Source organism: Crassostrea angulata, chromosome 3, assembly GCF_025612915.1.
Source record: "Crassostrea angulata isolate pt1a10 chromosome 3, ASM2561291v2, whole genome shotgun sequence".
NCBI classification, from domain to species: Eukaryota; Metazoa; Mollusca; class Bivalvia; order Ostreida; family Ostreidae; genus Magallana; species Magallana angulata.
In genome coordinates this window covers 31,578,291-31,592,623 of record NC_069113.1, presented here as the reverse complement: position 1 = coordinate 31,592,623, position 14,333 = coordinate 31,578,291, and the positions used below count along the sequence as shown (strand labels likewise).

Genomic DNA, 14,333 nt, shown 5'->3' with positions numbered 1-14,333 from the left:
TTTGTATCTTTCTTTTGGACTTTTGATTTTGAACACTGTTTGTTATCACCAAATGTCATAGTGTAATCAAGAGGCAGTCAAAGCAGATATGCATGTATCACACACTTGAGATAGTTTCTTTAAAGGCTCACTTAAGCAGTAAAATGTACAAAACATGCATGCCATACTTTATAATGATTTGAACGGATATGACTTTCAATTAACTTCATTCATATCTACATGTAATCTTTCCATGTTAACATTTCTTTGAAATGTTTATATTGAATTCTGAAGACGTGAATTCATATAAAAATATGTTCGTCGACATATCTTATCATGAAAGGACAGACAGAATAATTATGTATTCAGTTCAGGAAAAATGTCACAACGGTGTCTACAAATTCTTGGTCTCTGTTTTGCAGGTATGTTTAACAACAATGAATTAGATTAATTAGGGGTTTTTTTTTAATATAAAGAGCATACAACTATTAGAATTGATGTATCTGTAAAAAAATGAATCTAACTTGACATTTACATAGGTCAAGGTGTTTATTTCTTTCTAAATCGTTTATCAACTGTTTCTATACATAGATATATATATCACATCGTTCCTCCAATATTTGTTTTTTGTAATTTTTGCTTAAAGGGACTTGGACTTGGATTTGAGCTCAAAATTTCAAATTTTATTTTTCCATTATTTATGTTTAGAATGGTTAATATGGGTTTTTAATGCTTTCTCAAAATTTGAAAGTCAGATATTGAGTTACAAGGAAGATACAGAGTTTAGAATTCTTTGTTTTGTAAACAAAGCTCAAGCCTTGTTATTGTTTACATATGTGTTTTATTGTTAAGGGTTCAATCAAATGTTGCTTTTTTCTATTGATAATATATTTTACAAACACAATGAACAAGTTTACCTCGTTTCTTACGAGTTATTTTGCCAAAGAAATGGTAATTCCATACTTTACACTATTTGTAAACAAGTATAAGACTCGAGCTTTGTTTACATAACAATGAATTCTTACCTCTGTATCTCTCTTATAACGTAATTATAACATTCAAATTTCGGTTATTCATTCAAAATGTGCAAGTAAACCATTTTATATCCTAAAAAAAATAAAAATGTTGATCTAAACTCGTGTCTAAGTCACTTTAACTCTGTCATTTGTTTTGTGTTAGTTACTGTTGCATGGTGTTGTCCGTACGGCTGGATTAAACATGGCTCTGCTTGTTATCATTTGGGACCAGAAGAAGAGTCCTGGTTCGATGGAATGGTATATACAAGTATAAATTTTAATTAGTGTCACTTCGATATATATTATATGCATTTAAGCGTAGTATCCTAATTTAATTTAAAATTAAGAGTTTGATGAAATGTAAACGTAGAGTACAATAGGGAATTGGATTATTGACTTTTTCCTCTCTCCCAACAAATCACAAACAATATGAATTTGTTTCTAGGTGCTTGTAAAAGGTGTTATTGGAACTGCTTAATTGTTTTAACAAAAAAAGATGTACTTTGTATAATTACAAGTTGAATACAAAATGGGTTCAACATTATTATAAAATTTGATTTTGTTTAATGACAGATTTGGCTGTCAAACGTTTTCTGTAAACTATTTACAAATAAAAGTAATCAATTTTCTGAGCCCAAAGCTACTTTTACGCATAGAAAGGTAAACATATTCACAAAATATATTTGAATTCATGATTAAAAAAAATAATTGCCGAATTGTATTACTTTGGAATCATTTAAATTTCGGGTAGCCAATTTTTGCGGATTGAGGGTTTTGTGCTTTGAGAGGGGGGTTATTTCATGAGTATGTCGGTTTTCAGTTCCAGTAACAAAAATAATACTTTTTAAATTTGTTTCCTCGATAATGTAAATTTGTACGGAGGGATTCCCCCAAAATACCACGAAAATTGATCCACAGTCAATTCTAATGATTCCACAGTAGATATTATATTTGAATGAGGTGAATCGAAATGCGGTACCTTTTTTTCCTAAGAAAGTGATGCAATATTTACTTTAATCTTTCTACAACTTTACAGAAAATGTGTCAAATACATGGCTCCGTTTTAGCATCTGTGGAAAGTCAGGAGGAACATAACTATATAGTTAGCCTTATGCAAAATACACACAGTGAGTACACACATTATATCAAAAGACAAACACAAGACCAACATAGTTTCTATTTGTCTTTAGTATGAAATTTACTTAGTTTCGAGTTTTATTTTCCTTGAAAAACCGACCGTAATGATAATGCTGCAAAGCAAGGTTAATTTACGCTTTTCCTTTGCCAACTTTCAGAAAGTATTGTATGGATTGGCGGAAGTGATTGGAATGTTGAGGGATCTTTTTTATGGGAACCGTACGGCGACCAAATTACGTACACAAATTTCTCTCCAGGAGAACCCAACGACCTCAATAACTCCGAGGACTGCCTGCTGATTGATGGCTCCTCACTCAAAAATAACACGTATACTTGGAACGATAGGAACTGTCGCGACTCGCATTTTTATGTTTGCAAGCAAATGTAAGCGAATTTCAATTCGTTTAGCTATTGGATAAGATAAATTATACGACTTCTATCTAAGATCCATTGTGACTTTCAAGCCCAAGATTTTCACAATTACTTATGTTGTCCCGATATTTTATATATTATCATATAAAATTGATTTTTTTTCCTCAAAAATAACGTTTTGAAAAGCAATTAATTCTGATTAAATTGGAAAAAAATATCAATATTATTTGACCCAACACGTAAACGTTGAGTTTCCCTTTTGCTTCATTGTCACAGAAGCGTAGAGGAATGTAAATATCATAGCGTGGTAGATATTATAAAGAGGCGGCCGCTCCGTCAAACCATATGTCTCCAAGAACTGATATCAATTGTTTATTTATTAAAACACATTCTGTATGAATGTTCTTTAATCATGACAGCAGAAATCGAACCACTGCAGATTGCTGTGCGTTAATCCCGTGGTATAATTTTTTTAAAATAATCATGTGACATTCAAATGATTGTCAAATGACAAGTCACTTTGTATGAATTTGCATCCAAACGGAATTTCAAATGAGTTTCAACCACTTGTAGACTGAAAAGTGATGGCTAGGAATAATTGACTCGTGCACCTTGCGTGTGTCAAAAATTTGAATTTATTATTTTATTTCTGTTGTCGTTATCAAGGGTTAAAACAATTGAGTCACATTGTAATTTTAATACTGTGAAATCATTAGAATTCATGATAGGTCAATTATCGATTTTCGTGGTAAATTTGGTTATTTTCCCACCTTCCTCCCCAAGAATTTGCATTTTCGACGAATACAAAAACAGTTTTGTTACTGAAACTGATAACCGACGCATTCACGAAATTAAAAATACTAACATCCACGAAAATCGGTCCCAACGAATGTAAAACACAGTTATCACATATTTAACAATGATTTATAATTTTTGTCTATTACAAGGTATATATTATATGTTATGATCAACGGAAATTGATCTTCTATTTGTTTTTTCTGTTTCTTCAGTCAGCGCTATGTGATTTATAAGAGATCATCAACTTCTTAATTTTCTGCATTTATTTTGAGTTTATTTTTTGTTTTTATTTGCAGGGATGATATTATTGGTAATCTCATTGGTTGAGAGAAAAACAAAGATATTCTTGGCATTAAAATGTTTCGGTTTATCTTTGAGATCATAACAGTACTGTATTAAAATCACTAAACATTTAGAATTTATAGTTTACTGGTAATCACTGAAGGGAAATCTAGTTTCAAATACTGGACGACAAAAGTTACTTTCGTAATCGAATTGTACTTAACCATGGAAATTTGACATGCATCAAGCTTAACATTGAGAAACATTTTGTTCCTTATTTACTTTTTTTAACATATCAACGGTAGAATGTCTCCTTGTATAAGCGGCATGAACATCACAATTGTTTCTAAAAGTCAAAGCAAATACTGTAAAAGTGGTTTTTTACGACTGCAGAAATTCAATTTCAAATTTAAGAGTGTTAGATTGCGCATCCGCGCATTTAATACACACACGTTTGTTTGACCATAGAAAACGATTTCTTGATAAATCACAAATTGTGACCACTTTCACAGAACTTCGGTACTTAAAGGAACCTGGACACGATTTTAGATGAAAATTTTATTTTTGATTTCTATGTATAAAATATTTTATTTTGTATTTTGAATGATTCAAAATTGATTAAAAGGAATGGTCACGAAAAATTTTAGTTTTCTATTTTTATTATTTACAGTGCTTCAGTGATGCATTTCTAATGATCAATCAAATTTTTTGTGTTAGTCGTAAAGTTATAAGCAAGGTAGAGGGCTTAAAGTAAATATTTTTTGACAGAAATCGTGACCCTTCCCTTTTAAACCAGCGAAGTTAAATACAAATATTAAATATACCGAATATTAATACATGGTCATTTTCGCGTGTCACATTTTTTTCAAAATGATGTTAATAAGATTTTAAAGAGTGCTGTGGTTGCTATTTAATAATATGTATTAATTAAGAGGAAGATCTCTGAATTAATATCCTTAAAATATCCAAAGAGAAAACTAATTTATGGCGTTTTTTACAAATTGATAGTTTATGGATAAAGAAGTCATCATCTCTAAACGTTTGGGGTATATCTGATTCGTAATTGTTCACCAATCAACCCTCTTAAAATTAGAAGTAATGATAAAGTCCTTTAAGGTAGAATGACAAAATTAGTAAAAATGTGCTGGTTTTCTTTGTGGTATGTATAAAACATATGTACAAAAAGAATAACCAGTATATGACACGTAATATTATGAAATTCACACCCACATGAAGGGATATATATATATATATATATATATATATATATATATATATATATATATATATATATATATATATATATATATATATAAGCACACACTGATTTGATATCACTATCTATAAAATTATTATGCTACGTAGTATTGCTGTAGATACTTTGTTTTAAAAGAAGCAAAGTTTTTACACGTTCAAACATAATCTGGCAGTTGATTAAAAAAATTGCTGTTGGTATTCTAAACAAAAAAGCGCTTACAAGATATTTAGTCCTTGGTATTGATACATATAACAATCCACTAACACTACTTCTTGTTTTTCTAGGTCTTACCTGCTTTACGCATTTAAAAAAAAGTTCATGTATTCTGAGGGCATACTCTTCAAAATTCAAAAGCTACACAGTTTTCTGTTTATAAAATATTCCTGAATAGGCATCCAGTGAAAAACTCTAAAAGTGTCAACAAAGGAAGTTTGAGTAGTTTTACCGTTCAGTATAGTTCTAGCTGCACTTTTCTGTAATATAAATATTTTGTTCAATTTGGCCATTGTTTTTGGCTGAACACCGACCGAATCTGTACAACAAAAGTTAAAATGTTGGAAAATAACAGTGTTATAAACTCAGAATTATAATTATATTTTCAATAAAGCAGCACTAGACATAAATCACAAAGACGACGTGACATACTTATTTTCTGAGCAATTTTTTTGCTTAGAAATTTAATGTTCTCTGACCAAGTAAGAGATTCGTCTAAGGTTACACAAAGAAGGTCAGCCTTTTCCTTCACTGTTTAAAATCACAACACCAACTTTTATATACAAATTTTTACATTTCCATAATTTTGATTTTGTGCTAATCAACAAACATTGAGTTTTCTCTAAGTTCATTGTCAACTTGTTACTGTTCATCCATTTAACAGAATATAAAATTTTTTATACAATTTTTGGTCAACAACATCAATAGGTTTATGGAAACGTTTTATACCCACAACATTGTTTGTAAGCTAGATAAAGTGTACTGTAAGTCCAACAGAAAGCGTCCCATGATTTACACGAATGTTATCAGAGGACCTCTCCACAATGTCATACCAGCTCGAACTAGGATTGGGTTTGTGTATTTGTCTAAGTAAGTCAAATGATAAAAAATGATCTTGTTGAAACACTTTTATGATAGCACATACTAGTAACTGACCAAAATTATCAGTATTGAATTTGTGAACATGCGCATTATAACTTGAATTTTGTTGTTTTAATATTGAGTAGGCTTATTTGTTTGATATCAGTATAAATAATCTTCATTGTCTTAAATTTATCAATAAAAGATCAGAACATAGATATCACGATGAGTTAACGAAACTCTCCTAAATATATGTTTTAGAAAAAGGTACTGTTTTCTAGTTATTTGATTCATACTAAATAAATCAGAATTAAAAGCTGCTTTCTATACTAATTTGTTTTACGCATTATTGGACTTTGTAATATAACTTAATAACAATTTAAACGGCGGTAAAAAAATCTGCTAACTTCATCATTCTAAAAAACAATTAGGAATTTAAGAAAAAAAATCTTGGTTTTTATTCAGAATTGGCCGTTGGTTGAAAATCAATTATATATTTATCGATATTAATTGAAAGGAAATGTATATTAAATTGATGTTATTTATCAGTTGGTGTTGCACAGACTTGTTCAGAAGGGTGGATCAAGCATGGCTCTGCATGTTATCATATGACGGCGGAAAAAGAATCGTGGTTTGATGCTATGGTTTGTCGAAGGCATACTTGTTTTGAAAAAAAAACAATAAGAATAAACATGTGTAATCTTGTTCATTTCTTCATGTTTATTTAAAGAATTTAGTATTGCATTAAAACACGTCTTTTATAATGCACTGGACAACCAAATTACCCCCCCCCCCAAAAAAAAATACATGTGTTATTATAATACCTCTTTTTCCTTTTCCGTAGAATATGTGTCAAATACATGGATCTGTTTTAGCTTACATACTACACCAAGAGGAGGAGAACTTCATAATAGGCCTTATGAATAGTAAACACTGTAAGTAGCTTTTAATTGTCTCATGACAAAACACATTCCTTTTCTGCTATCTTTTATATTTAAGAATTAGACGTGTTGGAAAATTACATTTAATGTTTTCAAGAAATTATAGGAAAATAAAGGAATTATTAGGGAAGACCATTTACCAAGTGTAACGTGTCGAGGGGTCCGTACCTAGTCAATTCTAGGGTCTGGGTGTTGAATATAAAAAAATATCAAACAATAATAATTTTCCTCTCTAAAATGATTAGTGATTACAATTGGCCTACAAATATTTACAAAATGGCCTTCCCTTACTTAGGGTAAAATCACAAATGAATCTGGTCGGCCGGTATTGAAACTTTATTAATACCACGAGGTAAACACTATCATATGCCTTATTCAGGCGGTAGTGAATACCCGCGGCACGCCCTAGCTGGGTAACCTACTGAAGAGGTAAACCCTTAGTAGAGGCAGTCACTGTGTTAATGCCTTATGCAGGACGGACAGTGTACAACCTCTAACTAAAGGCGTACCCCTTCCCTAATACTACTAGAGTATCAGCGACGACTAAGCCAGGCTAACCTCTGAGAGGACAGCCTCTATAATAACCAACTAGTGGTCAAACACGGTTGGTCCTATTAACTATGAAAATGTGGTAAGCCTCTCTCTCAAGGCAACCCACCTACCAAAACCGTACCTTAGTCTCGCAATTTCTCTCTCTCTCTTCTCTATGAAGACTGCTAGGGAAAAGAACGCTGCGGCTGCGACGCGCTCGTTTATATACCCTCTGTGGGTCACGTGACAATCTCCGCTTGTTGCTAGGCGACAATACAAACACAGCTATCATGTGCCGTACGCATGATTCAACATTACATAACATAAAATCGTTACACTACCCACGCCTTCGATGACATGCGACCCGCATGTAAAGAAAGTGTGAAAACTACCAAGTAATATTTTTTTAGCATAAGTACTCAAACTACAAAGTTTCTTAACTTTGCAGAAATAAACAATTTTCCTTAAAAATGAATTTCAAATGATTTACATATGAAACACAACTTTTTCTTCATCACTCTGTGTAGACCTTGCATAGGTTGGACCGTCGTGCATTCGATGGTCTGCCGCCTGAAAAGCATCCAACTCAACAGCATGTCTCACGGCATCATTGGGATCAATGGGCCTTGCTTGTCGAACCCTTAGACGCATGTCTCTATCTCTCAGGGCGTCTATAAACTGCTCTTTGGAAAGCGTCTCTTTTACCTCAACTGGTGCTGTTGGGTAGGCAAGATTGGTAAGCCTCCTTATATCCTGACCTAATTCAGGCAATGAATCTGAGGCTTTCTGTCGTCTCTCACACAGTTGAGCTCTATAGAGCTCTGTCTGATTTGTCGGGGAGAACCTCTCTTCAAGCGCCTTGCACAATAGTCTGTAGTTGCACTTCTCACCCTCTGGTAGGTTTCCTAAAACACCCTGGGCTTGACCCCTCAATGATACCGCCAAATGCATCCCCTTGTCTGAAACAGACCATTTGTTAAGGGCGGCACAAATTTCAAAATGTGATTTGAAATCAACCCAGGATGAACTACCATCAAACTTGTCTGCCTTAACTCCTGATCGGACGGGCTCATTGTCATCCTTTTTCTGACGCCTGCGTGTTACATTGTCCTTGTAAGGCCTTGAGTCATCAGGGTCATCAATGGCTGCAGAGTCGATATATGGTGTACTTGATACACGTTGCTTGCGGCTTGTCAGCTCATTTAGGTTTTCCATAAAACTAGGCTCGTCATCTCCAAGAAAACTGGTGGTCTTCTTTAATTGCTTAGGTTTCGCACCAGAACTCTTATATGACTTGTCACCCAGTAATGTGGTGTGCCTGCTGTCAGGTATGCCTGAATCTCTGGCGTGCGATTTCTCAGCTGTCTTAGGCAACCCGTCATGCAACTGTCGCAATTCTTTTTCTAATGCGCTCATCATAATTTAAAATTAAACACAATACAATCAAAAGAATTTATTCCGACCAAAATTCACATAAAGTAATCAGCTAATAATTCAACAGTTACCCAGATCCCACTGCGCTGCCACCATTTATTTTTGTAACGTGTCGAGGGGTCCGTACCTAGTCAATTCTAGGGTCTGGGTGTTGAATATAAAAAAATATCAAACAATAATAATTTTCCTCTCTAAAATGATTAGTGATTACAATTGGCCTACAAATATTTACAAAATGGCCTTCCCTTACTTAGGGTAAAATCACAAATGAATCTGGTCGGCCGGTATTGAAACTTTATTAATACCACGAGGTAAACACTATCATATGCCTTATTCAGGCGGTAGTGAATACCCGCGGCACGCCCTAGCTGGGTAACCTACTGAAGAGGTAAACCCTTAGTAGAGGCAGTCACTGTGTTAATGCCTTATGCAGGACGGACAGTGTACAACCTCTAACTAAAGGCGTACCCCTTCCCTAATACTACTAGAGTATCAGCGACGACTAAGCCAGGCTAACCTCTGAGAGGACAGCCTCTATAATAACCAACTAGTGGTCAAACACGGTTGGTCCTATTAACTATGAAAATGTGGTAAGCCTCTCTCTCAAGGCAACCCACCTACCAAAACCGTACCTTAGTCTCGCAATTTCTCTCTCTCTCTTCTCTATGAAGACTGCTAGGGAAAAGAACGCTGCGGCTGCGACGCGCTCGTTTATATACCCTCTGTGGGTCACGTGACAATCTCCGCTTGTTGCTAGGCGACAATACAAACACAGCTATCATGTGCCGTACGCATGATTCAACATTACATAACATAAAATCGTTACACCAAGTATTTGTTTTGACATACGCATTTAAATCTTAGAGTACAGTGTGTAAACATTATTGTGAGTCCATCTTCACTAGCAAAGGGTTTCTGATACTCAAAAGGAGCGACCCTTGGCTAGCGAAGAAGTTGTAAGCCACGAACTGCAAAACTAGAGTAATTTCTATTGATGCGAGTTTTCAGGAATCGTTGGACTGGCTTTTTAAATTTTCTATTGTTAATAGAATATTTTGTTGACAGCATGATCGCATTTATAGTACAAATTTCTTTCATTGAATTTGTACTGTGAAATATAATAAAATGTATATATGAGAAAGGATAAAATTACATTACGTATACATGTATTGTTAGATATCAAACGACTTTTATTGTCCATATTTAGTCAATGTTGCTTGGCTCGGAGGAAGTGACTGGAACCTTGAGGGTTCTTTTTTATGGGAACCTTACGGTGTCAAAATGAATTACACGAACTTCGCTCCGGGAGAACCAAACAATCACCATCACAATGAAGACTGCCTGCTTCTTGATACCAATTTACACTGGAGCGACAGAAATTGCGATGATATGCACTTTTATATTTGTAAGAAAATGTAAGTATCATAAATAAATGTCACTTGCTAAATTCCAAAACAACGTGGTCATCAGCCTCTTCATAAACAATAATAAACAATTCCCATCTCTCCCAACCACTCCCCCCCCCCCAAAAAAAATTGATAAAGCTCATTGAAAGCGTTTTACCTATTCAATTTTTACTTAGAATCATGAAGTAATATATATTGTATATGTTATTAATTACTGATACAGACAGAATAAGCATCATTGAGATTTATTAGACATTAATGTAAATTAATATATGTTAATATTTATTAAGAACTTTTAGGTTTTCTTTTTAGGGATGATATTACCGGTAACTTGATTGGATGAAACTACAAAGTACAATGTCAATCAGCGGGAATAAATAAATATGTTTTTAATCATTTCTTATGTTATCGGTGTTATCAGAGCAAGGAGGATGCATCGTTTTTCAAGCTTTTTAGTTCAGTATTTGTCCAGCATTTGTTGTTGACCTTTGCTTTCTTTACTTGTTACTTATATTTTCCCCCAATTTACTACAAACACGATCTTTAATTTTATTGTTGGGACACAAATTAAATTATGTAGACAAAAGTTTGTTCATCTAGTATGGTAATTTTTATAAATTAACCTCATATATTTTATTTATCTTGTATCAATTTATAATGTGAACCCCATTATAATGATAGAGCCACAAGAGGACTTAACAAATCATGAAAATACAGGATATTGTAATAAAATATATTAACATGCATAGAGTTTGAAATTCACGTGTTCATCAAACATATCTTTACATCAAATAGTATGCATAATTTGAATTTTTTTATCGTTTGTTTTGTTTATTTGGTACAGTTAGCTATAGGTATATAACATTCCCTCTAAGTTGGATTTGCATGCCAGAGAACCCGGGTCCAAACCCCATCAGAGGCAATAAAAGTCGTCTCTGTTGCGTTCATCCTGTAACATAGGGTAAACAAATATATGATACCTTAAATATTTTTTTATGAAAGCAGACATGATTACAATGTAATAAAAAATACTTTCATATTCCATGACTAGCTATTACCTACTTTTTCATTATCATGATCTTTATTTTCATAGTAAAGACAGTCTAATATATTGTAAACATACAAAACATTTTCCAGCAAACAATTTAATTCCTGTTTTGAAGCCTTTGATTGAGGAGTTGAAGTTAGTCGGATATAGGAACAATTAGGTCGAAAATAATTTTCTAAGATATTGCACCAGTTCAACCAAATAACCATTATACACAAAACTGCCCACTCAGAGATGCCCTTGATATTTATCAGTGGAACGTCTTGGAACCAGAAAACTTTATATGTGATAAAGGTGAGTGTACGTTTGATATGCCTATTTACAAAATACAAAGAAAAGCTTGATCTAATAGAAATTAACTAACCTTCCGACACTTATTCAATCAAAGTATTGGATAATATTTATTAAGTAGTTTCTTACCGATTAAATTGAAATGTAGATTATAACAAATTGAAAGAAGTAATATGTGAAGTAATAAAAATATCCCTTTTTCACCGGAATTATCAATAAAAGTGATCAATCAAATTGAAAACCACACAATGAAAACAAAAAGTGCGTTTGTCATTAAATTGAAATGACATGAATAAAAATAGAATTTCAAACTACGAGAATACATTACATCTGTTTATCAATCAACACAAATATAAGATTTACATTGGTCACGACTAGCACTGACCTGTAGATCATTGAGGAAATTCACAGATATGAGGATAGGCATTCTTATTTCTTTCGCGTGTTTTATAACAATAGGTACAGTACAATTTATAGTGCTTTTCTCCCGCGTAATTTGTGTTTAAATTGATTTATCCTAAAACAATGAATTCTAAGAGAGAAAACAAAAATTAATTTCATGAGAGATTTTCACCGGAAATATTACTTTTCGACTTTAAGTTTTTGGCTTTGTGTTTGCACTTTTTTTAAAAATAAATACTTTTTTCATAGCAGGGACTGCTTGCCCGGTAGGTTGGACACCCTACAAAGATTCCTGTTATCATGTGTCGCCTGAAAACGAATCGTGGATAAATGCTATGGTACATGTATGATTGATTGGTAGATTTTTTTTGCAACGAATCAATAATATTAAATGTCCATTTGAGTGCATTCAAATTTTACCTAAACTGAGTCTTGGTGAAATGGGGCAACTTTTGATAATCGTCTGAGAAAAATAGTAATGGTAAGCTGTAGAAAAGTTAATAGTTATATTTTGCAGAAAATGTGTGAGGTGCATGGATCCTATCTAGCTGATATTTTGGATGCAGAGGAAAACAGATTTATAGTTTCCTTGATGCACCATACTCAAAGTGATTTAAAGATTTAAATCAAATTTTATTTTTATATGATTTCTTAATCAATTTTTAGAAATGTGATTTTATAAATAAAAAATTTCTCAAATGTTTAAGAAGGTTTTCTCAATTAAAGATATTACATTGTATATATGGAAATATTTTCATTGCGAAAACTTTTCTAATGCAGGTACTCCTTTTGGATTGGTGGGTCTGATTGGACAGTTGAAGGTAAGTGGGTATGGGAGCCCCTTGGAATCAAATTTAACTATACCAACTTTGCCGATGGAAGGCCTAACAACTACCATGGTGAAAATTGCCTGTCAATTAGAGCGCAAAACCACCAATGGGATGACGATGACTGTGACGAACAGCGCCGATATCTTTGCGAGAAAAGGCAAGCCAAACTGCATTTTTTAAAGATCATTATGAACAAAAAGTTTTACACATAAAACTTAATATTTGACTACTTCTTTACAGATCATTGGTTACCAGCATCCTGGGATAATCAATTGTCTATCTCCTTCCTGTGTTGTATATGTTTACTTGAAATGGATCAGTTTGATATCGTTGGATACTTTTTGTTAATAAAACTATATTGTACATTGTCATTTAACATCAAAATTTTGATTTTATGTCATTAGGGTCTTCCGTCTTCAGTGGAAGACCCTTCTATTATTCTATTGTTTCTTTTTCACTTTTATTATAATTATTTATTTTATTTTCTTACAATTTTTGTGCAGGCGATTTTTTTCTGAGATGACTTGTACGATTTCCTGAAGATTTTCAGTACTAATGCCTCGTAATTTGAAGTTTGTACCACCATAACGATTTTTTAAGATTTACTTCCGATTGGAAGTTATCGTCGTTTTACGATTTTTTAAAGTCAATTTTGTCGGTCAGGTTTTTCAAAAACGAGTTAAGGTATACGTTTACTAAGAATGAAAAAAATTTCCACTGATGATAATGAAAAACCATCTGTTGTGTGTAAAAGACCTATCATGGTAGTGCTATTTTTCACTTTCAAAAAAGAAGGTCAATGACATACTTTTTGAGAACTTAAACCCTGAGTAAACAACGTCCTTAAGACAGAGGATTGAAATCTTTTTGTTTCAAAATATTATTCTGTAGGATTGATAGTGACCATTTCACTAATACAGAATATGCAGTTTGTTTTAAAATCGATCGACGCGTTCTCGATATATTAAGCATTAAAGTCCTGACGCGGGAGTCCAAGTAGCTCAGTTGTTAGAGTCGTGGACATGTGCCTAGGCGACCCGAGTGCCAAAAATTCTTTTTTCCTAATTTTTTGCGTAGATTAACAATTTTGTATTAAAAGTGAAGGGTTTTATTTCATCTACTCAAAAATCGGACGGAAGACTCACTCGTTGCTCGCAACGAGATCGTGTTTAGTTGATATATTTATTTTATTATTAATTTTGATATTTCTGTATTTCTTGTCTGTGATAACATTACGAGTCGATATTGTTCATGACGGTCCAATAATTTCAAATGACGTACTGTTGGGGCGCAAGCGGGGATTGCATAATTAAACTTTAAAAACTAAAATCACCTAAATATATCAATATTCTAATATTAATCGAAAATTTGCAGAACATTATATAAGTAATAAGAAATAATTCTATGAATATTATGATCTGGTTGTTTTTTATGATTGAGCAAATTAATCAAAAAGCCATTTGGGCTTTATTGGACTTGATCATGCCCCGACCAAAATTTACAATACAACTTTACAATTTTACAATTTTACAAA

General features: G+C 33.0%; 3 protein-coding genes across 3 annotated transcripts; all 3 read left to right on the top strand.

The window, feature by feature from the left end:
• The first annotated feature begins 276 nt into the window (after positions 1-276).
• LOC128177862 (perlucin-like protein) lies at positions 277-3,720 on the top strand. Its single transcript, XM_052844759.1, has 5 exons — positions 277-401; positions 1,159-1,253; positions 2,032-2,122; positions 2,291-2,516; positions 3,599-3,720. Exons 1-5 carry the CDS (start codon positions 359-361, stop codon positions 3,627-3,629), a joined length of 486 nt encoding a protein of 161 aa, XP_052700719.1. The 5' UTR covers positions 277-358; the 3' UTR covers positions 3,630-3,720.
• A 2,079-nt stretch (positions 3,721-5,799) lies between these two features.
• LOC128175352 (perlucin-like) lies at positions 5,800-10,626 on the top strand. Its single transcript, XM_052840900.1, has 5 exons — positions 5,800-5,925; positions 6,466-6,560; positions 6,761-6,851; positions 10,030-10,237; positions 10,541-10,626. Exons 1-5 carry the CDS (start codon positions 5,856-5,858, stop codon positions 10,569-10,571), a joined length of 495 nt encoding a protein of 164 aa, XP_052696860.1. The 5' UTR covers positions 5,800-5,855; the 3' UTR covers positions 10,572-10,626.
• A 1,288-nt stretch (positions 10,627-11,914) lies between these two features.
• On the top strand, positions 11,915-13,170 carry LOC128176839 (perlucin-like protein). The gene is made up of 6 exons (XM_052843387.1): positions 11,915-12,026; positions 12,222-12,307; positions 12,487-12,577; positions 12,696-12,705; positions 12,750-12,956; positions 13,040-13,170. The coding sequence occupies exons 1-6, from the start codon at positions 11,981-11,983 to the stop codon at positions 13,065-13,067; spliced, it is 468 nt and encodes a 155-aa protein (XP_052699347.1). The 5' UTR covers positions 11,915-11,980; the 3' UTR covers positions 13,068-13,170.
• Positions 13,171-14,333: the final 1,163 nt, after the last annotated feature.